Raw genomic sequence first — 27,954 nt, 5'->3', positions numbered from 1 at the left:
CCTGACACTCAAAGTAAAGGACAGAAAAGTTTATTTAATCTTTTTTTTTGATACCAGGGATCAAACTCACGATCTCGTGCTTGCCAGGCAGGCGCTTGGAGTGCTGAGCTAAATCCCTGGGCCCGGAAAAGTTTATTTAGCTCACAGTTTGTGGAGGTTTCAGCCCATACTCAGCTGGCTCTGAGGCAGAGCAGCTCAGGCAGGGGGCAACTGTTCATGGTGGCCGAGGACAGCACAAGTGTCAAAAGCAGGCAGGTCGGTGGCTCAGACCCATAACCTCAACACGCTGGGAGGCTGAGGCAGGAGGATGGCAGGGAGAGAAGACTCTTTGTGTCCCTTGTGCTGTGAGTAGAAAACAGTCACACGTGGGGAACAGGTTACACTCACACCATCATGACTGCATGCATGAGGCTTTGGGGGACATGCAGACACAAAGCATAACAGTACCCTTCTTTCTTTCAAGACATGTCTGCTCAGTTCCTTCGACCATTTTAACCCAGATTCTTTGTTTTCTGAGCCTAATGTTGCTGAGGTTTATCTGGTGTAGCATTCACCAGGACTGTTCACCCACAGCCCGAGCCCTACTGACCTCCCCCTTCTGTGAGCCTGGAGGATGACAGTACTGAGTCTTTAGTGTGACCCCCACTCCAACTGCACGGAGAGGTTCCTGTCACTCCCACTGTACAGATGAGGAAACTGAGGCCTGGTGACTATGCATGGTATGGTAAGCTGACAGAGCTAATCAAGGGAGGAGTGGATTTCAAACTCAGGCAGGCCAGTTCCCGGTCAGGGCCTGGCATAGAAGTCATGCTTATGACATGCAGGAGATTGCTGCCATGGGAACACCTCAGGCCACATGGAGATACCAGGGATGGGCTCTTTTGCATGGAGGTATCTAGTTTTCCTGGCACCATTTATTATTATTATTTTTAATTTTAGTTTTTGTTCACAGCTGCTTGCTTTTCCTAATGCATACGCTCACGGTAGGAAGCTGGTTATGCACGGATGGCATCTTAGCCTTTTTCTCCTCTTTGCCTCCCCTTGTTGACTTTCCCTCCATCCTTAAACTTCCTCCTCGCTCTGCAACAGGAAACAACAACAGAAACACAACACAGAACAATCTCCCAGCAGGTTCTGTCCAAGGTAAGGACAGGCTGGGTTTCCTCCCAGGTCCCTAGTGTGGGGTTTGTGGAGTGTGAGCTGCACTCTGGGGGCTGGAGGGAGCTCACGTGCTCTAAGCACCACCATGCACACACACGTACACACACAAGCGCACACGTGCGGTTGATTCATGAGCACTGGCTTTCGGTCAGCAGCCACCATTCGTGTCTGAATGAAGCCTGTCTAGCTGGCATGGTTCCCTCTTTAAGGCAAATTACAGCTGTCCAGTGCTTAGAAGCAATGCCCAGTCCTTCAGCACTAGGCCCGGGGCTACTGTTAGCAGCAAAATCAGCAGAAAGTGCACAATTTGAAGAAAAAATCATTAACAGAGAACAAAATCTTATTGCCTTACAGAACCATACACTGAGATAGTATATATATATATATATATATATATATATATATATATATATGTATATGTATATTTAAATCACTCCAGGCATGTCCCAAAATGACTGGGAACACACCCTGTGGGTTGTAAATAAATTTTAGTGGGTAAGTGAATTTGCAAATATAGCAGCTCCCCTTCACCCAGAAGGAACATGTTCAATGACCCCCACTGGCTGCCATGAGCCTGAAACTGCAGAAGATACCAAATCCTAAAGGTCCTGTGTTTTTCCTGCACAGACACATCTTTGGGGACATTTAATTTCTGAATTAGATACAGTAAGAGATTGATAACTGATCAAACAGTAATAAAGTACTGTAATAAAATTATATAAACATGATTTTGCTGTCTCTCGATATGTTGGACTCATCCTTCTTGGGATGATGGGTCATGATACGGCACCGGCATGATACAAGGACATGAAGGGATTGACAAAAGTGGCCTCAGGCCTCTAGGTAAAGATAGCTCAACACCAGCACCACAGTGCCCTCACAGTTGATTTGATAATGGAGACAGCTACTGAAGGAGTGACAGGTGGGTGGTGTATACAGAGTGGATACACTGTGCTAGGGGGTCCCTCCAGGGGGCAGGACGGGTTGATACAGTGAGAGATCTCATATGAATCAGAACAGCATGCAATTTAAAACCTAGGAATTATTTGTTTCTGGCCTTTTACATTTAATATTTTTGGAAACTGTGGAAAGCAAAACTGAGTAAGGTGGTGACTACCACATACATGCACAGTTCAAGAATATAAATGATCAGCTGTATGAGAATGCCCCTTTTTATTAAGCTAGACTTTAAAGCAATTGAAAAAGTAAAAAGGAAAAAGACAAAAAATAATGCCAGTCATTATTATTATTATTATTTTTTTTTTGAGACAGGGTCTCACTATGCAGCTCAGGCTGGCCTTAAGCTCACTTTGTAACCCACACCAGTCTCAAGCCTGCAAAGATCCTCCTGCCCCAGCCTCCTGAGCGCTGGGATTACAGGTATGAACTTGATACATTACTATATTGATACATTACTAACTAAATACCATGGGCATCAATATGTAATTTTTGGTTACTAGTACATGAATGGGGTATTGACTACAGACCATATTCCCTTTGCATTTCCTCTGGTTGTTTTTCCCCTGACATAGATTGGTGGAGTATCCCTTACTTGAAACCCAGCACTTGGGGTCAGAAATATTCTCAAGTTTGAATTTCTTCCCCAAGATTTTGGACCACTGGGATACAACAGATCACAGTGAGGCACCTTGGGGGTGGCACCCACAATTAAACATGGGATTCCTGGTTTTCCTAGGCAGCTTACACACACACCCTTCTGGGCACCTGCATTTGGACTGTGACCCGTCACCTGGGTGCGGTGGAACTCTGCACCTGTGCTGTGACAGCAGCTTTCCAAGAGCTTTGGATCTGGAGGATTTCAGATTAGAGATGGTCAGCATGTGGCCTTGTTCTGTTCCAAGATCCCAGCTTACATCACATTGTCCCATGTGGTCGGCTTCCCCTTGGTTGTGACAGCTTCTGAACCTGACAGGTTTTGGGGGAGACCAGTAAGGTAGATTGTAGAATGTGTTCCCCCCTTTTTGTCTGATGTTTTCCTCATGATTAAACTTGAGAAACAGGGTTTTGGGGTCCTCTTTGATCTTTAAGGGCCTAAAGGAAGACCCAGAAGTTAGCTTGCTGTTTGATTCGCTTATTATCTTACGTAACAAAGCGAATATTTCCCTCTGCATCTCCAGCCTCCAGCACATCCCGGAACCCTGGGTGCAGAATAAATATTTGTGGAGTAAACCACCTTAAGCGCCAGGTGCTTGGGAGCAGGCCCAGGCTGGGAGAAGGGAGCAGAACCTGGAGCACAGTCGACGCCTGAGGAGAAGGCAGCGGGTTGTGGGTGTGGGTGTGGCCCTGGGGCATCTGACAGCTAGAGCTGGGTTCCTCCACGCTACATTTTCAAATCACTGGGTGGTGGGGTAATACTGGAATCCATCTATGCCTGGGCTCCATTCCCAGGGAAACTGATTTAACTGAGCTGAGTGCAGCTCGGGCACGGAGTCTTCGTCACGGGATGCGTGGGTGAATAGGAGTAAAGAGCCGCCCTAATCCAGGAGGTTGCGGCCAACAATTGCTCAGTTAGCAACAATGATAACAGCACGGATAGTGTATTACAGCTAATAACGAACGTGTGTTACACTGTAACCGCGTGTTACACTGTAACCAGGTGTGTTACATTGTAATAATAAGGTTTTACACTGTAACAGTAACCTCAGGGAATTTTTATGCTGATGCCGGGTTGGAGGCTCAGCTCTGTAAAAGGCTTTAGCGCACTGGAGAGGGGAAGGCCCTGGAAGCCACCAAGCTGGTGCCATCTGGGAGGACGCGGAGCGCCACCTCGCAACCCTGGACGTGGAAAAGCAGCTGTGAATTAGGATCCCGCCAGCCCGAATCCGCCTGCCGCTTGCTGAGCGCCCTCCGCGCGCGGGGCTTCTCCACGGCCGCGCGCTGCGTTAATTTTCTCAGCTTTAATTTTCTCCGGGGTCGCCGAGTCAGCTCCCTCGCTAAGACACGAAGGGAGGCTCAGAGAGGGAGAGGGGCTGCGCCGAGGGCGCACAGCGCCCCCGGGGGAGCCGCTCCCGTCCCGGGCCGCCGGCCTCGGCGGAGGACGCGGGGCGGACCCGGGCGCGCGGCGTGGACCCCGGGGAGGTTGGGGCCCGGGCGGGCGGCGCGGGGGGCGGGTCCGGGCAGGGGCGGAGGCCGAGCCGGAGCGGGCACCACCCCCGCCGCCCCGCGTCCCCTCCTCCCTCCCGCGCCGAGCACGCGGTCCCCCGGCTCCCGCGCGGCTCTCGGAGCCCGAGCTGGGTGCGGGGTGGGAGGCGGGGGGCCATCCCGGCGGGGCTCCCGCCCCCCCGGCCCCCTCCCCGGCCCCGGTCCCCCCGCGCCCACGTGAGCGCACGGCCGGCCCCGCTCCCGCCGCCTGCACAGCGCGTCCCGGCTGCGCGCCGGAGCCTCCGCGGTCGCTCGCCTCGCCGTCCGCGCTGCACGTCCCTGGCGGGTCCCCGCGGCCCCGGCCGGGCGCATCGCCGGGCTCCGGCTCCTGCATCCGGGGGCAGCGCGCAGGCCGAGGCCGGCAGGCCGCCCCCGCCGCTCCGGGCGTCGGTGAGTGGGGCGACAGCGGCGCGCTGGGGCTCCGGACAGGCGGGGTCGGGTGGCCGGCGCCGGGGCAGCTGGGACGCTCGCGTCCTGCGCCCTCGCCCTCAGCTCTCGGGCACCCTTAATCCCCGCTCCTCCCCGCCCTTTAGGTGGTCGCCCAGGCCGCCCTGCTGAGTGTCCCGTCTCCATGGTGACCCAGGGTCTCCGGTCCACCTCCCCACCTCCCCAGCCGCGGGCCTCAGCCTCTCTCTCTCCACCCCTCCCCGAGGGCTTCTTCTCCTACCGGGGATCAAGCTGCCAGCGCCAGGCGCATCTGCTGGGTGTGAGGCTTTGACCATCGCTGCAGAGGAGGCTTAGGTGTGAGTGGGTGCGCGTGGGTGCCAGTGAGGCTGACTTTACATGTGGAGGAAAAGCCAGCTGTGTGCGGCTGTCTGACCGTCAGGGTATGTGGGCGTGTGTGTGTGTGTGTGTGTGTGTGTGTGTGTGTGTGTGAGAGAGAGAGAGAGAGAACTGTTAGAAAATCATTGCATGGAGTTTACCTTGTAAAAGGTGGTTGTGCAGGCCGTGAAAGTGTGTATGCGGTTGTGTGGTGGTGTGCACAAATATGGCAGCGTGTGTGTGCGTGTGCATGGGATTTGTGTGACTAGAGTTGCATGCACAGAGCTGTACTTCTGGGTGTGGGTGGACTGTGCGTTTGAAGAGTTCGTGTTGGTGACGGTTTGCACATCGGTTGCACACGATAGACGTGTGAAGTTGCTCGTGCCAGTCCGTGTGTGCGATGTGCACGATTTCCACCCCGTCTTCCCCTCCCCCACCCACTCCGGCTGGCACAGCTTTGGGGTAAAGTGGGCAGAAACGCGTTCTCCTCCCCGCACGGAGCCTCCGTGGGATTCTGGGGGTGCTAAGCTAAGACAGAAGCCAGGCAGAAAGGAGCAGGAGAGGAAACAGGCAGTTGTAACGCACAGCTTCCGAGTCAATCAACAAGCAAAGGAAGGAAAGAAAAGAGAAACTCTCCCCTCCAGCCCTGTGTTCCAAGCTCACCAGAATGACCACACAGTGCCCCACAGCCGGGGGCCTGCGGGAGCACCTACCTCTTCCCGGTTGTACCTCGAATTCCAGGATGCTGGAGGGGCCACTTTAGCAAAGGAGATCAAGAGAAGATCTAGAATCTGGACAGACTAGAAACCCCCAGGCCCAGGCCAGGGAAGAATCCCGATGGGCCAGTAGAGACCCAGGAAGGCCCAAGAGGACTTTACGGTCCTGAGAAACTCCAGAGAATCAAGTGTTTTTAAAAACTGACATCATTTTAGCCAGGCGTGGTGGCCTATAGCTGTAATCCCAGTACTTGAGGAGACTGAGGCAGGAGGATCATAAATTCAAGACCACTCTGGGGACCTCGTCTCAAGATTAAAAAAAAAAGAAAGAAAAGAAAAGAGCTTAGCGTGTAGCTCGGTGTGAAGGTCCTGAGCTCCATCTCCTGTACAGAAAGTTATTTTTATACTTTAGGCCCCGGAAGACAAATGCTATCTGTTCTCAGTCATAGGTGCAGGCGAACAAAACTGATCTCATAGGAGGTAAGACCAGAGCAGACGTCATATATAATTATTTTTTTTTGTACCGGGAATCGAACTCAGGACCTCACGCTTGCCAGGCAGGCACTATGCCACTGAGCTCTATCCCCTGTCCAGGATAATTATAATTTACAATTTAAGTATATGTTTTAGAAAGAACTAAAAGAGATTAAAAGGCTCTCAAAGAAATGATAAATGCTTAAGAGATGGAAATGCTCATTACCCGAATTTGATCATCATCACCATGTTCATGTCTTAAATGATTGCCCCCTACCCCACAAATATGTATAATCATTGTGTCGATTAACAATAAAAATTAGCACTATCGTTATCATTTGGTACCAGGAATCGAACTCAGGACCCTGTGCTTGCCAGGCAGGTGCTTATGCCATGAGCTAGATCCCCGCCCGTAGCATCATTTTTAACTGACAAATTACAGCTGTGTATATTTAGGGCAGTGCAGACAGGACTGAGCAAAGTCAATAAGGCAGCCCCCCCCCCAGCATTTTTCTCTCTCCATTTTACGGCTGACGAGTCCCTGCATTTATCTGTCACATTCGGTGGCTGTTTTGTGACCACTCTGGGGTGTCCTAAGGATCAGGTCTAGGGGTCCTGTGAGCTGTGAAGCGGCCCTAGGCCGGTTCCTGAAGGGTGGAGCAGGGATTTGAGAGACAGGGCTCACGGTGTCTGTCTCCAAGCTGGGGGTGGGGTGGGCGAGGGGTGGGGGAGGCGTGGGGGAGGGGTGGGGTGTCAGCATTTTTTTAAAGGGCTGGAGAGTAAATATTTTCAGCTTCTCAGCTCATGCCGTGTACGTTCCAAGAACCCAGCCAGCCATCGTGGCTTGAGGGCCATTATAGATAATGTATAATTCGCTATAACAGGGTCGTGTGCTAATGAAACTTTATTTGCAAAGCTAGGGAGTGGGCCAGAGGAGGCCTGCAGATATATACATTGTCAGCTGCTGCTCTGTGCAGGGATTGGCTCTGGGAGTCTCCAGGGATACCAAGACCCCTCATACTCAGTTCCCTTTAGTCAACTGACACAGTGTTTGCACAATATGTGTGCATCTCCCGTGAGAATGAAATCCTGCCTTGTTACTGCACGCCTAGGCGATGGAGATGCTATCTGCACAGCTGTGGTGTTCACTGCTGAGTAATAATGGAGACAAACCCTGTACGTGCCCGGTAGAGACGCGATTTTTTTATTGGTGTTAGGAACTGGACCAGGGGCTTAGCACACACTCCAGCTTGCATATTTCTGATCTGAGATTGGTTGATTCCATGGTACAGAATGGTGGGTTTGGGGTACAAACTATTCCATACTACGCCTTGTAAGCCTTCGGGCCCTGGAGCACATCTGGGTAGGTTAGGTCTCAGGTAAGAGTTCAGGGTAAGGGCTTTTTCCCTTTTCTCCACACTGGGGATTGAACACAGGGCCTTTGCACTGAGCTACAGTCGCACCTCTCCCTCGTTTAATTTTTAATTTCCAGACAGCATCTTGTTAAGTGGCTCATCAGCCCCGGGTGGGCTCTGATTCCCAGCCCGCTTGCCTCTGCCTGCTAGAGCTAGGGTTACAGGCTTGCACCATGACTTTACAAAGGTGTGGACCCCAAAAGCAGTCACCAGAGGTGGGGCAGCACTGAGACCAGCGTCTGGGAGGAGATGTCACCATTTCTAGGGTGAAAAGGCGGGGCGAGGACCCAGGCAGTCTTGGCTGAAGCAGAAGAGTGGCCCATGAGCGGCCACAGGCAGAGGAACTGTCACTGAGGGAACTGTTTTTGGTCTCCATGCTTCACTTGCCGGGCTGAAGGGGACGCCAGTCGGAGACCGAGGAGGCTGGGGGTCAGTGCAGAGCGGGGAGCAGGATTCCCGTCCACCAGGCCCAGGGAGGCCAGGGGACCCACCCAGGCTAGCCTTGTTTCTCTTCCTGGGCAGGAGGCCCAATGTCTAAAGCTCATGATGATTTCAGAGACCAAAGGAAGCATTTTAATTCTTTTCAAATTAGAAAAAAACCCCTTAAACTTTTAGGTCAAAGGAAACGTTTTAAAATGGGATTTTAATAAATCCATGCTTTAACTCGAGGCAAAATTCACATCACATAACATCAGACGGAAAATGGCATTCAGTGGTGTTTGATACTCTCAGTGCTCTGTGGTCCTCACCTCCCTGAGGGTCTAAAATAACCCCCAAGGCTCCTTGGCTTGTGCTGGGCGATGCCTGGAGGAACCCATCATAAGCTGAAGATTCTCTAAGTCAAAATGCACCGAACAGGGGGAGTGTGGCTCAGTGGTGAGATCTGTATGCCTGCCTGGAATATGCAAGGCCCTGGATTCTGTCCCCTGCACCGCAAAATCAAACGAACAAACCATTCCAAAAACCAAAAGTATTATTGAATCTGCCTCTGGACATCTCAGTTTAGCCATACCCCCATGGGCAAGTTCCAGTGTGTCCCCAGGGATGGAGGGGTAGACGACCAGCTGGGGTTTGCTTCCGGCCCCAACCGTCCCCAGAAAGTTATTAGATGGTGTCTAGTTAGTCTGGGAAAGATCCAAATTCAAAGTACAGTTTCTACCAAATGTGTGTCACTGTTTGTGTCACTGTTTGTAACATCATAAAGTCAGAGCACTGTGAGCCAGGACTGGGCATCTTTATCTTGATACCAATGCAGTTAGGAAATATAAGTTTCATTCACTTTTTAAAATTTTTAACGGAGCAAGGGATCCAGGAAGCGAAAAGTCCCTCCCGTTCATGGGAATCAAAATTTCTAAGCTTGCCCCCACCCTATCCCCCTGTGAGCTGTTTAGATGAGAACAAAGATGGGCTGGTTTTTATTTTTATGCAAGTTTCACGTAGTATTTATGACACACATAAGCACAGTATGGGCTACAGAGCTATAATCTCAGGATTCCAGAGGTCGGGCAAAAACTGAGCTCAGCCTGGGAAACTTAGCTCGGCGTAAGGCACTGAGTTTGCTCCCCTGTGTGGCAAAATTCAGAAAGAAAAAAGGAAGAAATAAAAAATGTAACATTACAAGTTGTGACCTAAGGTTTCCTTTTTCGAAACTTTAAATAAATAAGTAAACAAGGTCGCAGGGAAAGCCAGATGTAAAGAGGAGACACCAAGTGAATTTGGGGAAATAACCAGCACCATGCCTTGGCCCCAGGGTGACACCTTTAATGTCGCCCTGTCTGCCCCAAGTGATTGCTCCCCGGGGGAGCAGCGGCCAGCACTGGGGGCCTACTGTTAGCTCAGTGATTTTGTCTGTGGGGGAGCTCACGGGGGGGGGGGGGAGGGAGGCCCCAGGAGGGGACCTCGACCTGCGCGGACCTTGGGTGCCCAGGCGCTCGGTGCACAGGCGCTCGGTGCAGGGCTCTGCGGTCAGCAAGGCCTTGCCAGTTTGGTCTGAGGCCTGGGCCAGCCCCGCAGTGCTCCTTTAGGGTCCCAGGAAACGAGGAGGGCTCTGCAAGCCGGAAGCCCCGGCAGCCTCCATTCTTTCTCGGTTTTCTGCCCCGGGAATAGCTCTCCACCTCTGTGGCCAGGAGGTGACCCGGCCCCAGGGTCCCCGGGCTCCCCGCTCTGCCCGCACCCCCCTCCCCGTGTGTCCCCGCGCCCTCCCTCACCAGGCCCGCGCTCCTCTGTTCCCTGCAGGTGGACGATGAGCAGCCACGCCAACAGCTTGTTCCTGCGGGAGAGCGGCCACCGCCTGGGCCGGGCGGGCTGGCTGCCCAGGCTGCGGGACGGCCTGCAGCAGAGGGCACTGCGCGCGCGCCTGCGCCTGCAGACGCTGACCCGCGAGCGCGTGCTGCGCTTCCTGCGCCGCCACGCCTTCATCCTGCTCACGGTCAGCGCAGTGGTCATCGGTGAGCTCGGCCCCTCCCCCCACCGGGGCGGGGTGGGGGAGGGGGACTTCCGGGAACCTCGCCCCGCCCCGCCCCTTCGTTCTGGGGGTGCACGCCTTGCGCTGGTGCCCTGTGAGGACACAGCTGTGCAGACACAGCTGGGGGCGCGCACACCGCGTCACATGATCCGTGTCCACGCGCGTGTGCAGACACAGTGTGCAGAGGCACGCACAAGCAGGAGCGTGGTTTTACGCATGTACGGGATTTACTGGTGCAGGTGCAAACTCCCGTGCACACGTGCATGGACAGACGATCGTCCCTTGGTCTCCTGGGTGGGAGACTGGGTCTTTGTGGGCACCAAATTCCATGCATTCTCAAGTCTCTTAAATACAGTAGTGTACTGGGCTCTAGCCTGTCCCATCCCTGGAGTCCAGGTGACTTAGGGCACCTGTGACAGTGACCGCTGTGCATAGCTGCTCTGCGGCCCGTCCATAGTTGGTTGGCTCCACAGCTTGGCACCTGGGGCTCTGAAGGGCAGGTTGTGCTAGAATTCGTAAACACAAGTCCAGGTTCGCGTGAACGAGGGCGTGAGTTCCCCAGAGCACACAGCCACACTTTGATGATCCTAAATACACCTGCAAACCCCCCCCCCCCACACAAACAGAATGTGTCTCTCTCGCTGTCCGTTACACTCGCTTTTACCGAGGGATCCCGCGTGGGGCCGGGGACCCACGCTCCCCTCCACAGACCCTCTGTGTGGCTCTAGGTGTCAGCCTGGCCTTTGCGCTGCGCCCGTACCAGCTCACCTACCGGCAGATCAAGTACTTCTCGTTCCCCGGGGAGCTGCTCATGCGGATGCTGCAGATGCTGGTGCTGCCGCTCATCGTCTCCAGCCTGGTCACAGGTGAGCGCGCCAGGCCAGGCTTGGCCTCCAAGACCCATTCAGAGCCCAGGTTCGAGGAGCAAACCACGGCTGTCCCAAGAATGGGATCGCTGTACCGACTCAACGTCTGGGGCATGGAGCTGGGTCCCTGGCTAAAACCAGTCCCAGCTGGGCTCAGGTTCCAGCCCCCTGGAGACCCACACCACTTACCTTAGTGCATGTTCTTGTACTTCTGATTGAGAGCAAAATGGCAACCTGTGGGTGCCGCCATATTATCCAGAGGACTTGAAGGAAGACTGCAGGGGGAGGAGTGGCCAGAGCTGGTATCCAGCCGGGCTGAGCAGGCACGGGGTGCTGAGGGTGTCACGGGTGAGTGAGGCGGAGAGGTCAGGACGGAGGATGGAGTGGGACAGGAATGAAGATGGGTTTTTCAGAACCAGGATTTTGATTTTCTGAGGCCATTTGATCCCTTGGCAATGACCCAGCTCAGCCACTGTAGCACAAAAGCCACCATAAGCCATGTGGAACTTGCGTGTGTTCCCACACGAAACCCAAAGAGTGGGCCTGATTTGGCCATGGAGTGGCAGTTTGCTAGTGCCCAGCACTGGGGCCATCCATGAAAATCACGGCGTGGGCAGCTGTGAAGTGTGAGCAGTATCACAGACATGCCCCATCCTACCCTGACCCTCTGTGACCCTACCTGAGTCAGAAGAACTGACCTCTTGAGTCCCCTTACCAGTCAAGCCTTGATTGTAGGCTGCCCCCGAGGCCTTTCTGGGTGGGTCTGCGGAGGGCAGGTCTCAGGAGGAGAGGCCTGAGGCTCCCAGAGTAAAAAGCGGGTCACCAAGTTGAGAATTAAGCAAGGCTTCCACTCCCTGACGGTCCACCGTCCCTTTGGTCTCTTCTTAAATGATGGCTAGCAGCCAGCTCTCAGGAGGGGTAGGTGCAGTGGACATCTGGGTGGGGCACCTGCGGTCTCCGTGCAGAGAGGGCACAGAGCACTGGGTCAGAGGGAGATTTCCCATGAGAGGAACAAACAGTGCTGTGCAGAACTGAGGCACCCATGTGGCACAGGGGTCCCTGGAGGGCAGGTTGGATGAGTGTGTGTGTTCTGGGCTGGAGCAGGAGGGCTGCCGGTGGAGGTGGTTGTTGGGCTGGCGGGGTGGATGGATGGAGACGTGGGGACTGCACTGTGTGTCCTCCAGGCATGGCATCCCTGGACAACAAGGCGACCGGGCGGATGGGGATGCGGGCAGCCGTCTACTACATGGTGACCACGGTCATCGCGGTCTTCATCGGCATCCTCATGGTGACCATCATCCACCCTGGCAAGGGCTCCAAGGAGGGGCTGCACCGGGAGGGCCGAATCGAGACCATCCCCACAGCGGACGCCTTCATGGACCTGGTCAGGTACGTTCTTTCCCATGTCGATGGGATTCTGGAGGTGCACGGGACAGCTCATTTAAGAAGAGACAAAAGGGACGGTGGACCTGGTCAGGGAGTGGAAGTCTTGCTTAATTCTCAACTTGGTGACCCGCTTTTTACTCTGGGAGCCTCGCCTAGCAGATAATCTCATGCCCTTAACCTGGGGAGGCCGCAGCTGTGGCATCTTGGGGTCCGAACAGCTGCCATTTGCCTGGCGTCCCCCAGCTCCTTTGGAAACGTTCTGATTCCCTGTGATTTGGGGCGGGGGGTACCCTTGGCATGTGTGTTTGAAGACATGGAGGCTCTCGTAGACCAGGGCTGCTGGTCTTTCTTAGTCTGTTTTCCACGGCTGTCACAGAATACCTGATACTTGACTGAGCTGTGAAGAACAGATTTATTTTGCTTGTGCTTCTGGGGGCTGTGAGGGCTGAGAGTACGCACTGGATTGTGTGAGGGCCTCATAGCATGTAGAGGGCGTCCCCGTGGCCAGACAGAGCAAGCATACCCAAGGGAGCTTGCTCTGATTCAAAGCCACTCCCCACGAGCCCGTAAATCCACTATCTGTGAATGGATTCTCCACTTACGAGGTGAGAACTTACAGGACTTAATCACCTTCAAGGCTTTACCTCTGTCCACCACCGCAATCCACAGGCAAATTTCAGCATGAGTTTGGGAGGAGACAAACTATACCCAGAACCCTGCAAGCCCTTTCTACACCTTCTGTAGCTGTGTGGCTCTGGATAACTTCTGTACACTCTTTGTCCTTAGGTTTCTTGGTGTCTCAAATGAGAGCATCAGTGGCACTGGCTTCTAGAATTATCTCAGTGTTTAAATCAGATGGTTGAAATTCCCTGAGTGTCTGACCTGGTTGACTGTGATTATTGCTGAGGCTTTTTTCTCCCTTACAATGATCACCCCGGGTTCTCTTGCAGAGTCTAACTACATACCTTTCTCTACTGTTTCTCTGCAGAAATATGTTTCCACCCAACCTCGTGGAGGCCTGCTTCAAACAGGTCAGGGTGAAGCATGCAGTTTGACAAAGTTTGGGGGGTGGGAGGCTGGCTGCTGGGTGTGTGTCTCAAGGCTCTGATTGGGTGTCCCAAGGCTGCTGGGTGGGTGTCCCATGGATGCTGATTGGGTGTTCCAAGGCTGCTGATTGGGTGTCCTAAGATGTTGGGTGTCCCAGGGCTGCTAATTGGGTGTTCCAGGGCTGCTGATTGGGTGTCCTAAGATGCTGGGTGTCCCAGGGCTGCTAATTGGGTGTTCCAAGGCTGCTGATTGGGTGTCCTAAGATGCTGGTGTCCCAGGGCTGCTAATTGGGTGTTCCAAGGCTGCTGATTGGGTGTCCTAAGATGCTGGGTATCCCAGGGCTGCTAATTGGGTGTTCCAGGGCTGCTGGGTGGGTGTCCCAAGGCTGCTGGGTGGGTGTTCCAGTGCTGCTGGGTGGGTGTTGCAAGGCTGCTGATTGGGTGTTCCATGGCTGAGGGTAGGTAGGAGGGCCTGAGAGAGGAGTGGGAAGGGACGTTTGGAGCAGCCTGGGAGAATAAATATATATCTCATGAGTCTGAGAACCACAGGAGGGTGATGGGATGGCTTAGGGCGTGGCTGCCTGGGCATGGCAGGAGGAGGCCTGCGGCTGGGAGAAGATTCCAGCACTTATGACCCAGGTGGTGAAGACGGAGGCCCCATGGTCTAGCCGAGCGTTGCCAAAGCAGCTTGGGAAAAAAACTCAGACTCTATATTCATGCTTCTGTTCGCGGGTCACTCGCTTCTTCATTCACTTCATCCTTTGGTATAGGCAGGACCTGATTCCAGGGTCTCCTGCAGGTTCCAAGGTCGGTAGCTGCTCGGATCCCTTCTCTAACACAGCAGAGTGTTTGCATGAAGCCTGCTGTCCCCCCCTGTCTACTTGAAATCGCCCTTGGATGATTTAGAAGACCTGATAATACAGATATTATACAAGTAGTTACATTCTATTGTTAGGGAGCAGGATGATTAAAAGGTCTCTCTGCATGTTCAGTACAGACCAATTTTTGCCCTGGTATTTGTGAGCCATGGTTGGTTGAATCCATGATGTTGAACCCATGGATATGGAAGCCCTGCGGTATGTATCTATAGGCTCTGACACAATGCTGTGAACTACGTGTACCTTGTGGAACAGCTGAGCTAAAGTAGCTAATATACATACTATCAACTGTATAAACACACTTAGGGTAGCTAAGGTGCTACAAATTCCATAAGTTCTTGGAACAAAACAGCTACATTCGCAGGACTGGAACAATTTTGCATGTTGCAAAATGAGGAACTCATGGTGATCTGAGGAGCTCTTGAAGATCGTTGCATAAAATAACAACCCTAACTATGCTCTTATCACCTTGTTTTGAAGGCCTGTGTCTCATTGTTTGGGTTGTTTGCTACTGTTATTTATTTATCTTTTTTGTTTTTTAGCTTTGCAATAATGTGTTTTGGTTTTTTCCCCTCTAATACAGAAAGGATAGGTATACATGTAGAGGCTTGTACATGCCTAGAGCTTCTCCTAAACAGTTTATGAGAATCGATTATATAATGCATGATGAAATGAACAGCTACTTTGAAGAAAAAGAGACATTATGGTATCCATTGCTGATTCCATATCGTCATGTGTGAAATCTAGTAATGCTTCTATTCTTTGTTCAGAGTGATTTTAGCCTGTTTTGTTTTGTTTAATTTCAACATACATGAAGGTATGGACAGCTATTTTGAAGAGAACAAGAGACATTATGGTAACCATTGTTGATTTTCCTGTTGTCTGGATTTGAAGGCCTGTAATGCCTTCATCACCCTGTTCTGATCAGTTTTATACTATTTTGTTTTGTATGAATTCACTGTGTGTGAAGATACAGACAACTATTTAGAAGAAAACAAGAGACATTATGGTAGTCACTATAGGTCTCCTGTTGTCTTGCTTTTAAATCTGTGTCACTTAGATTATTTACTTCTGATCTGCTTTGTTCTGTTTATTTTTATCCTCTTTAAAAATATACATATTATCTTGTAGATTTAATCTTTTTTAAGTGTTTTAGGAGAACTTGAAACTATCCATTCTTTCAGTGATGTTAAGTACACAATACAAGGTTGCTAAGCATAGTCACATGTGGTGAAGCAGGTCCCCTGAACCTCCTACTCCTGTCTGACTGGAATTCCAGATTATTTTCCAGCTATCACTGCCCTCTACTTCAGCCATTGATGACTTCCATTCTAATAGTTTGCATCTATGACACCAGCTGTTTCAGATTTCACGTGTCAGTGAGGTTTGGTATACTTTACTAAACACCGTTCTCTAGGGCCACACATGCAGCTGCCCATAGCAAGATTTCTTTCTTTTTACACGCTGCATAGTATTCCACCTTGTGTATGTAGCACATGTCCATCGTGTACCTATCAGAGGACCCTGAGATAAGTTTCATTTCTTGACTGTTGTGAGCAGGGCTGCAGCAGACACCAGAATGCAGATACAGGTTCACTATTTCTTACTTTAAATGCTGGAGACCAGAAGTGTTTCAGATTTTGAAATTTAAAATAATTTTTTTGGAATATTGGCATTTATTTCATGACCTACATTGGCAAATAAGACCAAGCCTGAACCTGAAGTTCATTTGCTTCCTGTATGCCTTAGGAACATAGTGTGGAAGCAGTTTTATATAATATGTTTAGTGCACTTGTGTTTTGTCTGTGTCCTGTCAGGCAAGGTCAGTTTGGATTTTCATTAATTGAAAAGTTTCAGATTTTGGAGCACTTTGGATTTTTGGATTAGGGATGCTTATTCTGTATCGCTTGGAGATGCTGATTCTATGTCCTCTGCTTAGGTACCCAGCAGTGGGATTGCTGGGTGGCATGAAAGTTCTATTTCTAGCTTTCTATGGAATCTCCATTCTGTGTTCTGTAATGTCCAGGGTAGCTGGACATTATTCATGCCTTCTGTGCCTTGGTCAAGTTACTGAATCACAAATTCAGATCTACCGAGTAAGACTTTCTCCTTGGTGAGCTCAGGAATTCCTCTCCGTGATTCTGGCGTAGCCGCTGAGCATGTGGGCTCTGTCTTTCTGTGTTTCAGTTCAAGACCCAGTACAGCACAAGGGTGGTGACCAGGACCGTTGTGAGGACAGAGAATGGATCCGAGCTAGGCACCTCTGTGCCTCTGCCCTCCTCGGCAGAGAATGAAACTAGCATCCTGGAGAATGTCACGCGGGCCTTGGGCACCCTACAGGAGGTGCTGAGCTTCGAGGAGACCGTTCCCGTGCCCGGGTCTGCCAATGGCATCAACGCGCTGGGCCTTGTGGTCTTTTCCGTGGCCTTTGGGCTGGTCATCGGTGGCATGAAGCACAAGGGCCGGGTCCTGAGGGACTTCTTCGACAGCCTCAATGAGGCCATCATGAGGCTGGTGGGCATCATCATCTGGTGAGTGCGGGACTGGGCCTGGGTGGACGGCAGTGGCTTGAGAAAGGAGCGGAGGATCAGGGCTGGGGCCGATCGGCCAGGCAGAGGGGCCCTGGGGAGACCTCGACCAAGGCCTTTCACCCACAAATCGGCTAATTTTTCACTCATTAATTCATACACCGATCATGTTTTCCTGCAATGATTTATTGGCTTGTTCACACCTCACCCATCTGCTGTTGACTTATGTTTCTATGCACCGAGTAACGCATTGGTCACTTTCCCATTCATATTCATCTTCCATGTATTCGTTCACTCATATTTTTAATTTCTTCTATGCATCAGTTAGTTCACACATGCATCCATTCATAACTTTGGCAGGGAATTAGTTACAACGATTCATAAATTTGTCCAAGAATTAGTTGCATCCATTCATAACTTTGTCTGGGAATTAGTTACATCATTTACAACATTAGTTACATTGTTTCCTAACCTAAATCAGATACTTATTTGAATTCTTTCCTAGACTTACTCATTCATCGGTACATTTATTTTTCTCTCATTTCCTTCCAAATAGTTCCTGTCTCGCTCCTTTCTCCCTGGTTTCTTGCTCAGTAGTGTCTTAGTTACTTTTTGCTCATTGCTGAGACAAAATACCTGAAGCCCAAAGTTGGGAAAGGAAAGGTTTATTTCTTACACTTTTTGGAGGTTTCAGTCCACACTCAGTTGGCTCAAGGCAGGCGGGCATGGCTGGGCCGCAGTTCATGGCGGCTTCAAACAGCAAAACAGGAACCAGCAAAAGAGCAAGACACACCTTCTTCCTGCCATTACATCACATCCTGGCTCCACCCCTTTGTGGGTGGAGCCCTGACACCATCAATCCAAGCACTAGACAATGAACCAATCACAAATGCACAATGCAAACTCATGAGGCCTGGGGGGCCACAGACATAAACCATGACAGTAGTATTCAGCCACTGTCTGAATTCTGCCTCCCTCATAGCCACTTCCTCCAGCAGGCATTGGCCCCGGGTGACTTTGTATCAAACTCTGAAACCCAGAGATATCCTGTGTTCACTCTTGGTCTTGGAGGAACTTGCAGTCTGGGAGGAGGCGGGGATGCACGCGAGAGAAACATCACACCGAGTGGGAGGTTCTGGACCAAAAAGCATGTTAGCAAAGTGTCGGCTACTGCAGAGGCGGCTGAGAACAGAGGGATGTGCAAGGGAGGTTCTTGGGAGCTGTGGAGAAGCTCAGCTCTTAGCTGGACACTGAAAGGCCTGTGGACTCTTAACTGGAGAGTTGGGGGGTGACCCTGCATCGGGCAGAGAGGGCTGGAGCAGTGCAGCTCTGGCCCAGGCCTCCTGGTTTTGCCGTGATTACTCATTGCCAGACGGCATCACCACAATGAGAGCTCACGCAGGACGGGAGATCACAAGGTAAAACGGGAACCAGATTGAAAGAAAGGGGCCAGGCAGGACCTGCAGCCAGGCTCCACCTTGTAGAGGTGGCACTGACTCTTTAATTTTGCCACCCTGAAGACAAAAATCCCAGGACCTAACCTTTAGGAACCCTTGAGGGATGCAATCAGAACCCATCCAAACTGTGACACCTCCCAAATAATTTCAGATTTACTGGGTTCATAGTTGTTTAGACAGTTCCAGGCCCAAAAAATGGAAGGGTGAGGTCATTGAGGCTGCCAGAGGATTCACAGGGAGGATTGGAGGTGCCACCAAACTGAGGACTGTGGATATAGAGCAGGATGATTGGCCTGGTTGGGTGAAATGTGCAGATGTACTGAGTAGCTGAGTACCAAGTCACGTGCAAGGGACCTGGGGTTGCAGAACTTTGCAAGAGTGAGGCAGAAGGAGGAGGTGAGGCAGTGAGGGGGGAATGCACAGCCTAGAGATCTAGACATCAAGACTTGGAGATAATTTTGCAACCCTACCCCAGAGTGCACCCTAAGCCCCGCTTGGAGACACAGAGGTGACAGGGCAAAGCATCCCGCAGCCTCCTTTCTGACCCACACGGTGACACCAACTTCCCACGTGGTTCCTGTCTCCTCCAATGCATTCATGAGAGAAACCACAGAGGGACTTGGACTCTTGAAGACAGAGGAGCAAAAAAGGAAGCCCGGGATGCGTGAGTGACGGCGACACTGATGGAAACTCACAGGACTGAGCAGAGAGCTGGTGTCCAGGTGCTGTGGCTGGAATGCGTCCCGCGGAAGCCCGTATGTGGGAAAATTCATCCTCAGATTCCTGTGTTGACTGGATTCGAACATGCAGCCTCTGGGAGAGGATCAGCCTTTAGGATCAGATGAGGTCGCAGCGAAGGGGTTTGATAAGAGGATTAGTGTTTTGTAAGTGGGGTAAACAGAGCCCTGAGCTGATGGCTTCTCTTCCTGTCCTTTGATGCCTTTCACTGTGTTACGGTACAAAAACCCTCGCATGCTGGGGCCCTGATTTTGGGCTTCTCACCCTCCAGGCTTCTGTTTCTATGTCATCTTTTCCAAGAAGTCATTCCTGACCTCCTCTCTGAAGCAGCCCCCTCCAGGGACCTCTCACGGACTTATTACCACTGGACAGTTTTTTTTGTCTTTTTGAGACAGGGTCTCGCCGTGCAGTCCAGGCTGGCCTTGAGCTCACTTTGTAGCCCAGGCTGGTCTCGAACTCACAGCGACCCTCCTGCCTCAGCCTCCCATGTGTTGGGATGACAGGTGTGTGCCACCGCCCTTGGCTCACCACTTAACATTTTTATGTACAGCACCTCTCTCTGCTGAGCTGTGGGACTCAGTTACCCACAGTAAACCGTGCTCCAAACAATAGTGGGTGGAATATCCTAGACGTAAACACTTCGTGGCTTTAAACAACGTTTGTGGCTGTACATTTTTATAATTTCCTATTTTATTGGTAGCATTGTTGGTCTCTTGTTTGACATTTCTTTAAATTGGCTTTTATAGTACAGTTCATCGGGGGGGAATGGGAGCATGGACACAGTGATCATTGTTTTTACTTTTTCTTCCTCTTTCTTCCCTCTGTCTCTCGGTATCCTTCTCTTCTGTGAAAGCTCTATCTTCCCCTTTTCTCTTATCTTTTATTTTGCCAATTACGTTACTGAATTCCTACTTGTGCCTACTTTGTAAATTAAACTCCAATTATAAATCAAGAGCTAAACAGAAAGGCACAGAATAGGAGGCAGCTCTTCCTCAGACCGGAAGGGGGCGCTAGAGGACGGGTCCAGGTGTGTTGCGGGCCTGCAGCGACTGCATGTAGCAAAGAAACATTATTGCACACACTGACTACAAATAGATACATGCATTTTCTATTACCTTTTTCTGCGGGAAAAATCTCTGTCGTATATAAAACATGGTAGGATTCGTGGTTTCAGGCATCTGAGGATGTCCTGGAGCACAGCCTCCATGGGTTGAAGGGGACTGCTCTGTGTGTTTCTGCGTGCATCTCTTGTGTCTTGGTTCAACTGGCTGCCACAACAAAAATAGCCCTGGCTGGGCAGCTTACGCCCCAAAGGCTCACTCCCCGGGTCTGGAGGGTGGACAGCCCCAGATCGAGGCGCCCAGGGCTCTGCTGTCTGGCGAGGGCTGTGTTCCGGTGCACACGAGGCATCTCCCCCTTACGTCCTTGTGGTGAGGGTGTGGAGGCCTCCTCTCAGGTTTCTCTATAAGAGCACAGATCCCACCGAGGAGGACACAGGTACTCAGCCACTGCGGGCGACGTGGGGCAGGGAGTGCGTGTCTGGAACGCAGGAGGTGCTCGGTGGGTACTTTTTGTGTTGGTGAAGGACACACAGACGGTTTTGGTAGGAGAGTTGGTCTGAGATGTGGGGAAGCAGGGAAAGAGCTCCGGGTGGGGGGCAGTGAATTCTCTCCTGGCGGGAAAGTAATTGGGGCCTTAGGGCTAAGGATGAGAACGGACTTGGGGCAGCAAATAATGGAAGTTTAGAAGGCCAGCGAGAAGGGGTTGTGTCAGTGGGGTCTAGGAAAGAGGCCCTGTGGGCCCTGATTATGTGGAATCCGAGAGGATTCGGTGGGGGGCTGGAGGAGGGCGTGGAAAGGCTGCACCGGCCCGTTTCTGCCATCGGGATGAAGTGTGACTGCACAGAGGTGTAGAAATGGATTGTTAATATATGGGGTACTGGGGTACGGTGTGGACAGGATGCAGAACACCAGCCTCCACCTAGGTCCGAGGTGTCTGTGGGAACAGCTTTGAAATCCCAGCTTCAGAGCTGTAGGGGAGGCTGGAAGGGATCCCTAAGCAGGGTGCGGCCATCCAGGCCTGTAATTCCAGCTACTTGGGAGGCCGAGGCAGGAGGATTGCGAGTCTGAACCCCGCATGGGCAACTTAGTGAGAACTTGTTTTAAAATAAAAATTTAAAAAAATGGATGGGGCTGCAGGTCAGCGTGAGAAACCCTGTGTTCAGTCCCCAGTGCTGAAAAAAACTGGGGGGCGGGGATGTCGTCTAATGGCTGTGTGGCTTCCCAGGTATGCGCCCGTGGGCATCTTGTTCCTGATTGCGGGGAAGATTCTGGAAATGGAAGACATGGCCGTCCTTGGGGGTCAGCTGGGGATGTACACGCTGACCGTCATTGTGGGCTTGTTCCTCCACGCCGGGGGTGTCCTGCCCCTCATCTACTTCTTGGTTACCCACCGGAACCCCTTCCCCTTCATCGGGGGCCTGCTGCAGGCCCTAATCACCGCCATGGGCACGTCCTCCAGGTAGGGCCATGCTCTCCCACCTGCTCCCCCCTCACCTTCCGTGGGCTCCTCCTGGGGTCCTCTCCTCCCCGCCATGGACAGCTCTTCGGGTCCCTAGAAGCAGGCGGCTGCCTGCCTCTGAGGGCTGCTCCTTACCCTGGGTCTTATTGTCCCTTGAGAGCCCCTTGGGGCTCTTGGCTCCCCTCTCCTGTTTTTTTGGGGGGGGTTTAATGAGGAGCTCCCATCAAACTCTGACTGCCCAAATTCCGAGCAATTTGGAAAAGGATCCCAAGAGCCAAGCAGATGAAAGAAAACACCATTTTCTACTGCCCACAAGCGATGTGGGTTTTGGTGCCTGCCCAAGTGAGACTGGCAGCACTGTACCCCAAATTAAACCCATGAGGTCACCACGGGGCCGGATACCCAGAGATCCTGCCCGTGAGTCCTGGCTCCTCACGGTGTGACTCAGGGCTGACCGGGTAGAGCGCGTGTCTCTGGGCAAGCTGACCTCCGTGGCTGCCCCATTCCTCCCATCACACTCAGCCATCAGAGGAGCCCTTTTCCTTCTCTGGGGGGTGGCTGGGGAGATGGAGGGAAGCAGAGTTTAGGTCGCTTCCTGTGTGGGGGGCAGTGGGAATGGAGGCCTTGGGTGACAGTACGCTTCTCTAAGCCCTCGGGCGGGGGACCCTCAACCTCTGGGAGTGGACTGGTGGCATAAACTACTGGTCTTCAGTTATTGGCTTCAGTCGGGGTCCCCAATGCTGGGCTCTCTCTGCACCCCACGGGCCCCCCTCTCCCCCTGCCACACCTCCACCCACCTCCTCTTGCTCCAGTCCTCTCCTGGCCCCTCCATGTCTCCAAGGGTCCCCCACCTTTGCCACATGCCTGTGCTCTCTTCCCCCAGCTCGGCCACCCTGCCCATCACCTTCCGCTGCCTGGAGGAGGGCCTGGGTGTGGACCGACGCATCACCAGGTTCGTGCTGCCCGTCGGGGCCACCGTCAACATGGACGGCACCGCGCTCTACGAGGCCTTGGCCGCTATCTTTATTGCACAGGTCAATAATTATGAGCTCAACCTTGGTCAGATCACCACCATCAGGTGAGGGAACTCGGGCGGGGCCTGGGGGGTCACGGGCTTGGCTGGGGGAGGAGAAATCTGTGGCCAGAAGTGGGGAGAGGCCTCAGGGCCCACTGAGGGGTGCACCCCACTCATCTCGGCGCTCTGAGCCCTGCCAGGATGCAGTCTGGACAGCTCAGCGATTTAGAAGGACTCGGTCTCCAAAGAAAAAAATGAAATGGCCAGGGGTGATAAAGGCCCCGGTCCAGCCTGCAGCACCACACATGCACATGAAGAGGCTATTTTAGATCACTTTCTTCGTGACTTGGACCTGGCACCCACAATTTGAAGAGAGGTTCATTTTAGTTCCCAGGGTTTAGAGGCTGCAGGCCATAGTTTACTGGCTCTAAGGCAGAAGGGGCTCGGGGAAGGTGGGACAGAAGGAAACTGCTCAGGGTGTGGAGACCAGCGAGCAGCAAAAGAAACCAGGAGACAGAAAGGGTGGTGCAGCCCCGGGAACCCACCTCCTCCAGGGGACCCCATTTCCTCTATCTGGCTAGGAATTCATCCACGGACGAGGCTGGCTCCTCCATGATCAGCCAGCTCGGAACATACGAGGAACATTCTAGACCTGCGTTACATTCAGATATTGGAAGCTGGGGTGGGGGGTGTCTGGGACACCAACGGTGAGACTTTGGCACCTGGATTGTCGGGGACTGGTACACCCAGCGCAGCCCCTTCTTGCCTCGCGTGGTGTTTGGGGTTCTCTTTACGCTAGGCTTTTGAAATGGTGGGTGCCCTGTGGTAACTCCACATTTTTGTTGTAAGTATGGATCTCTGGGCTCCACCTGCAGTGTTTCCCGTTTAGCCATCCCAAAGGCACCACCCCGAACCCGAGAGCCTAAAATCCAAAATGCTCACAAAACGAACTTCTCGAGTTCTGACAGGGCACCATGCGCGGAAACCCCCACGCTTGACCTCTGACGGCTACGCGTACCCAGCTTCTGTTTAAACTGTGTTTAAAATTTCCTGCAGTACTGCTGTGCCGCAAAGAGGGTACACCTGAGTGATTTGTAGGTGAATACACGCAGCCCAAGACCGCGATGCTAACTGAAATAAATCAGACACACGAGAATAAACACTGCATGGTTTCTTTTAAAAGAAAAATTCAAAATGTCAATAAAGAGCCAAGTAAAAGATGGATAGGAGGAAACGGACAGGGAGATCTTTTGCAAAAGGGGAAGGGAAGGCGAGACAGAGTGGGGAGGAAAAGTGTGGTGTGCGTGTTCCAGCTCTCAGTGGGGTCATTTTGTCCGGCAAACACGTGCCAATAAAAAATAAAAAAGGAACACAGTACCTGCAGGCTGCGTGTGTAAGGTCTGTCTGTGTGGCACAGAAATAGATTTCTTGTTTCGAGCTGAGGTCTGTTCCCAAGAGAGTGGGTTATGTAGACGCAAGTGTTCCAAAATCTGAGAAATACCCCAGACATGAGATATTTCTGGTCTCCAGTATTTCTGATAAGGGATGTCCAACCTCGATAAAGTGATCACCCTGCATCAGCCTCCTGAGCAGCTGCAGCTACAGACAAATGCCACGTGCCCGGTGGTTTACGATACTTTGACTTTGCAGTGATCTGGGTGCCTCGTGTACAGAATTACTTTGAATTTGAATTTGGCTCCCTCCCCAGGTTAATGATTTATGTAAGACTCTCTCATAGCGAGAGGCTGAGCTACAGATCCTCCTCAGTTGAGGGAAATAGCAGATCTTCTCCTGGGTGTCCAGGCTGGGATGGTTAGGTGTGCTCAGTGCGTTTGAAACCCACCCCAGGATGTGGCCTCAGTGCGAGCCGGGGAGCGCCTGGAGGTGTCCAGCCTGTGGTGCTGGGAGTGTAGATCCATCAACACTCTTTGAAGAGTCTTGGCTGGATGACTCTGGGTGTCTGGAAGGGAGGAAAGTCATCCCTTTCTTGAGGGGAAACTCTAAGGTCACTGGTAGAGGGAAGTTTAGAACAAAGGAGAGGATGGGAGACCTTTCAGGGAGTGTCCCTAAGCAGACCAAAGGACCGAGCATCACTTCTACCTTTGGGGACCTCTGGAGAGACTTGCTGACATGGGCCAGCCTGAGATTTCCTGGGAAATCCTGGAGAAATCTTGAGCAGTTTGTGACTGGCTGCTTGGGGGATCCTAGTTTGGACCTTAAGTAAACTCCATCCGAAGGCTTTCAAGTTGTCATCTTAGATCCTGGTGGAATTAGCTCATCCCATCCTGAGGGCCCGGCCTTGAGACCTCACTCATAAAGCTCTGCACCCTTTTTCTTTCTCTGAGGAACCCAAATCCAAACAGGACACACAGAGGAGAAATTGGGTGATCTTTAAAAAAATGACATTTTATATTTTCGATAACAGTGAAAGATACCACTGAGCCTTTCGCTGTGTGCCAGCGCAGTGATCTTCCGTGGCTCACTGAGAGTCCGTGTCTCTCACCCTCTCACGCATAAGGAAACGCAGGTTCTGAGTTCGAGTCCAAGTTTGTCCAGCTTAGGACCGGAATCTGGGTTCCAAAGACCACTTGCTGTGCGTGCCCTCGCTGTTCTGACAAAGCTGTCATCTCCTCCCCGTGGAGCTTTTCGGTCCCCCATTAATGGCAGCTTTTCTCTCTCCTCCGCAAGCTTCTTCTATGACTCCGTGTTCATGACTGTGGGATCTGGGGAACAGTTTCAGAGGTCACTGGGCAGAGGGGTGGGTGGACAGTCAGAGCTGAGACAGCATTTAACATGCAGTCTTCCCAGTCTGAGTCCTTTTATTTTTAAATAATTTAATAATTCTCTTTTCCTCCCAGCTCCACCCTCCTCCCATATACAAATTTTTTCAAAAGAAAAAAAAGTGTTTTATGAGCTACCACACTATTATAATCCACTTTAAACATACAGCAAAGCAGCCTTTAAACCAGAGCTGCTTAGAGATAACAAGGAAGCACAGTTCCACGTTTTTGAAACGCTGATAGCTGAACTGTCGCAGTTATAGGGAGCCATGTAAGCAACCTGCGTACCTCCTTTAGACCAGCACTGTGCCTTTATTTTGTATATATTTAACTGCACATATAGACAATAATTTTGATTTCCAGGTTGATTGAGGTATAAGTGATGAATAAAAATTACGTTTTAAAGGTGTACAATGTGGTGATCTATGTAGGGATACATTATAAAATGATTGTCACGACCAGGCGTGATGACTCACGCCTGTCATCCCAGCACTCGGGAGGCGGAGGCAGGAGGATCCTTGTGAGTTCGAGACCAGCCTGGGCTACAAAGTGTACAGGGAGACCCTGTCTCAAAACAACCCTCCAAAAATGATTGTCATAATCAGACTAATTAACATTTCTCTCATCTTACATGTCTTTTATTCTTTTCCCCTTTTTTGAAAGAATGCTTAAAATCTACTCTTCTTGAAAATTACAAGTATGCAGTGTAGTTTTGTTAGCTATAGGCACCATGCCGACATGGATATTTTAAAACCGAAACTGTGTGTTCTTTAATCAACATCTCTGTTTTCCCCCAAACACCCTGCCTCTGGCAATCATCTTTTACTGTCTCCTTTCAGGAGTCTGACTTTCAAAGATTCTCTAAGTGAGATCACGCAGCATTTTCCTTTCTGTGCCGGCTCAAGAATTTAACTTTGCAGGCGCCCTGGGGCTCTGAGCCCTTCCTCCTCCCTGGCCCCCTCCTGAATTCTCGTGTTCTCTCTTCTCCCAAAGCATCACAGCCACGGCGGCCAGCGTTGGGGCTGCCGGCATCCCCCAGGCGGGTCTGGTCACTATGGTCATTGTGCTCACGTCGGTCGGGCTGCCCACGGAGGACATCACGCTGATCATAGCGGTGGACTGGTTCCTGTGAGTGCCCCTCGGCCCCTGGCGTCGGTGTTTGCCGTGCTAAGAAATCATTCAGCATCTCAGAGCTGACGCAACCTGAGATGAACCGTCTTTCCCAGACCACTTCCCCCATGCAGGATCCTGCAAAGACAGAAATCTAGAATTTTAAAGAGAAAAAGGGGGCCCTTGAGCAAACCTGCAGGCTTTGGCTTGGGGACCGCCCGTCCACTGAATTAGCCATGGAAAATGGCGGGAAAAGAGGGCTTCACCCCTGAGCCCAGACAGCCCCTCTTGGACTCACTGCGAGCAGAAATCGTAAAAACCAGGGGACAGATTTCTTTTTAAATTCCCATCTTTGAAAAGCAGACGTTTTTATCTTTCCTGCTAAAAAATATTTTATTTTTAAAGACAAAGATTTTATAAGTGGAGAGGAAATTCAGTGTATCCACAACATTCAATGATGAATTTGGATGGACCGAATTTCCCGTAGGATGTGTAAAGTAGTTTCAATTGACTGCTTTGGTGGATTTGTGGCCTAGAATGTTCACAGGTAAAGGAAATAGGAACAGCATTTTCAGATGGATGGGGTCCCTCTTTTCCTCCTCTTTCCCATCTTTCCTTCCTTCCTTCCTTCCTTCCTTCCTTCCATCTCTCTCCTTCCTCCTCCATCCTCCCTTCTCTTCCTTTCTTCTTTCATTAAAAACAACAACAGTAAATTCACAGGAAAACAAAACAGTAAAGTCCAGGTTCCCGTATGCAGGCTGACCCCTGAGCCAGGTCCCATCTGGGCGGTGCAGCCCGTGCTGGTCAGCTGCTCTGTTGCCCGGTCCTGGCCTGGTTTACTCCTGGTCATGACCTTCTTTTTCTACATGTGCTTCAGTGTGAGACCCCCTCATTGTCTGATTCAGATACGACATCTTTAGAAAAAGAATCACAGTGCTAAGAACAAACCCAGCGTCTCAGAGGTGACGCAGCCTGAGTTTTAGGAGGTGAACCCAGGTCAGAGAAGAGGAGGAGGGACTGGCTTGAGGTCCTGCCGTCCTGGACGGGGCTGGGGTGTGAGCCTGGAATCCCCCAACCCCGGCTGCCGTCTCCTCCCCATGAAGCTTTCTGGTCTCCCATTAATGGCAGCTTTTCTCTCTCCTCCGCTAGTGACCGGCTTCGCACGATGACCAACGTGCTGGGGGACTCGATCGGAGCGGCCGTCATCGAGCACTTGAGCCAGCAGGAGCTGGACATGCAGGAAGTGGAGCTCACCATGCCCAGCCTGGGGAAGCCCTACAAGTCACTCATGGCACAGGAGAAGGGGGTGTCCAGAGGCCGGGTTGGCAACGAGAGTGCTATGTGAGGGTCCTCCGGGTCTGCTGCCTCTCGAGGAGGGCGCTCTGGGGACAGTCTGCAACCCGGCTGACCACGGCTGAACCCCCAGTCTGCTTGGCTTGTTCAGGGGGGCAGTGAGATAAAGGAGCAGGAATGAAA

At 51.7% G+C, this 27,954-nt stretch overlaps 1 protein-coding gene and 1 long non-coding RNA gene across 4 annotated transcripts; one reads left to right on the top strand and one right to left on the bottom strand.

Annotated features, from left to right (window-relative positions):
• Positions 1 to 14: 14 nt before the first annotated feature.
• Positions 15 to 10,030, bottom strand: LOC134471030 (uncharacterized). 3 transcript variants are annotated; one of them, XR_010040366.1, is made up of 4 exons: positions 9,898 to 10,030; positions 4,991 to 9,254; positions 2,935 to 4,115; positions 15 to 342 (listed from the first exon to the last, which is right to left on the bottom strand). It is a non-coding gene; the product is annotated as an uncharacterized LOC134471030 (long non-coding RNA). The 3 variants fall into 3 exon arrangements; XR_010040365.1 differs by having other exon boundaries at positions 4,991 to 9,934; XR_010040367.1 differs by having other exon boundaries at positions 2,935 to 3,957; positions 4,991 to 9,934.
• Positions 4,581 to 27,954, top strand: Slc1a6 (solute carrier family 1 member 6). The gene is made up of 10 exons (XM_003461803.4): positions 4,581 to 4,713; positions 9,926 to 10,137; positions 10,883 to 11,020; positions 12,205 to 12,409; positions 13,395 to 13,437; positions 16,518 to 16,861; positions 21,340 to 21,573; positions 22,457 to 22,651; positions 26,362 to 26,496; positions 27,628 to 27,954. Exons 2-10 carry the CDS (start codon positions 9,933 to 9,935, stop codon positions 27,821 to 27,823), a joined length of 1,695 nt encoding a protein of 564 aa, XP_003461851.1. The 5' UTR covers positions 4,581 to 4,713; positions 9,926 to 9,932; the 3' UTR covers positions 27,824 to 27,954.

The sequence above is a fragment of the Cavia porcellus genome, unplaced genomic scaffold (assembly GCF_034190915.1).
Source record: "Cavia porcellus strain 051 isolate PalLab524CR breed Dunkin Hartley unplaced genomic scaffold, mCavPor4.1 scaffold_17, whole genome shotgun sequence".
NCBI lineage: Eukaryota > Metazoa > Chordata > Mammalia > Rodentia > Caviidae > Cavia > Cavia porcellus.
Note: the sequence above shows the minus strand (reverse complement) of the source record. Positions and strands in the feature narration are given on the sequence as shown.

Coding starts and splice junctions, on each gene's coding strand:
- Slc1a6 (XM_003461803.4), top strand. CDS start 9,933: ATGAGCAGCCACGCCAACAGCTTGTTCCTGCGGGAGAGCGGCCACCGC. Junction 10,138..10,882: donor GGTCAGCGCAGTGGTCATCG/GTGAGCTCGGCC, acceptor GTGTGGCTCTAG/GTGTCAGCCTGGCCTTTGCG. Junction 21,574..22,456: donor GCCATGGGCACGTCCTCCAG/GTAGGGCCATGC, acceptor CTCTTCCCCCAG/CTCGGCCACCCTGCCCATCA.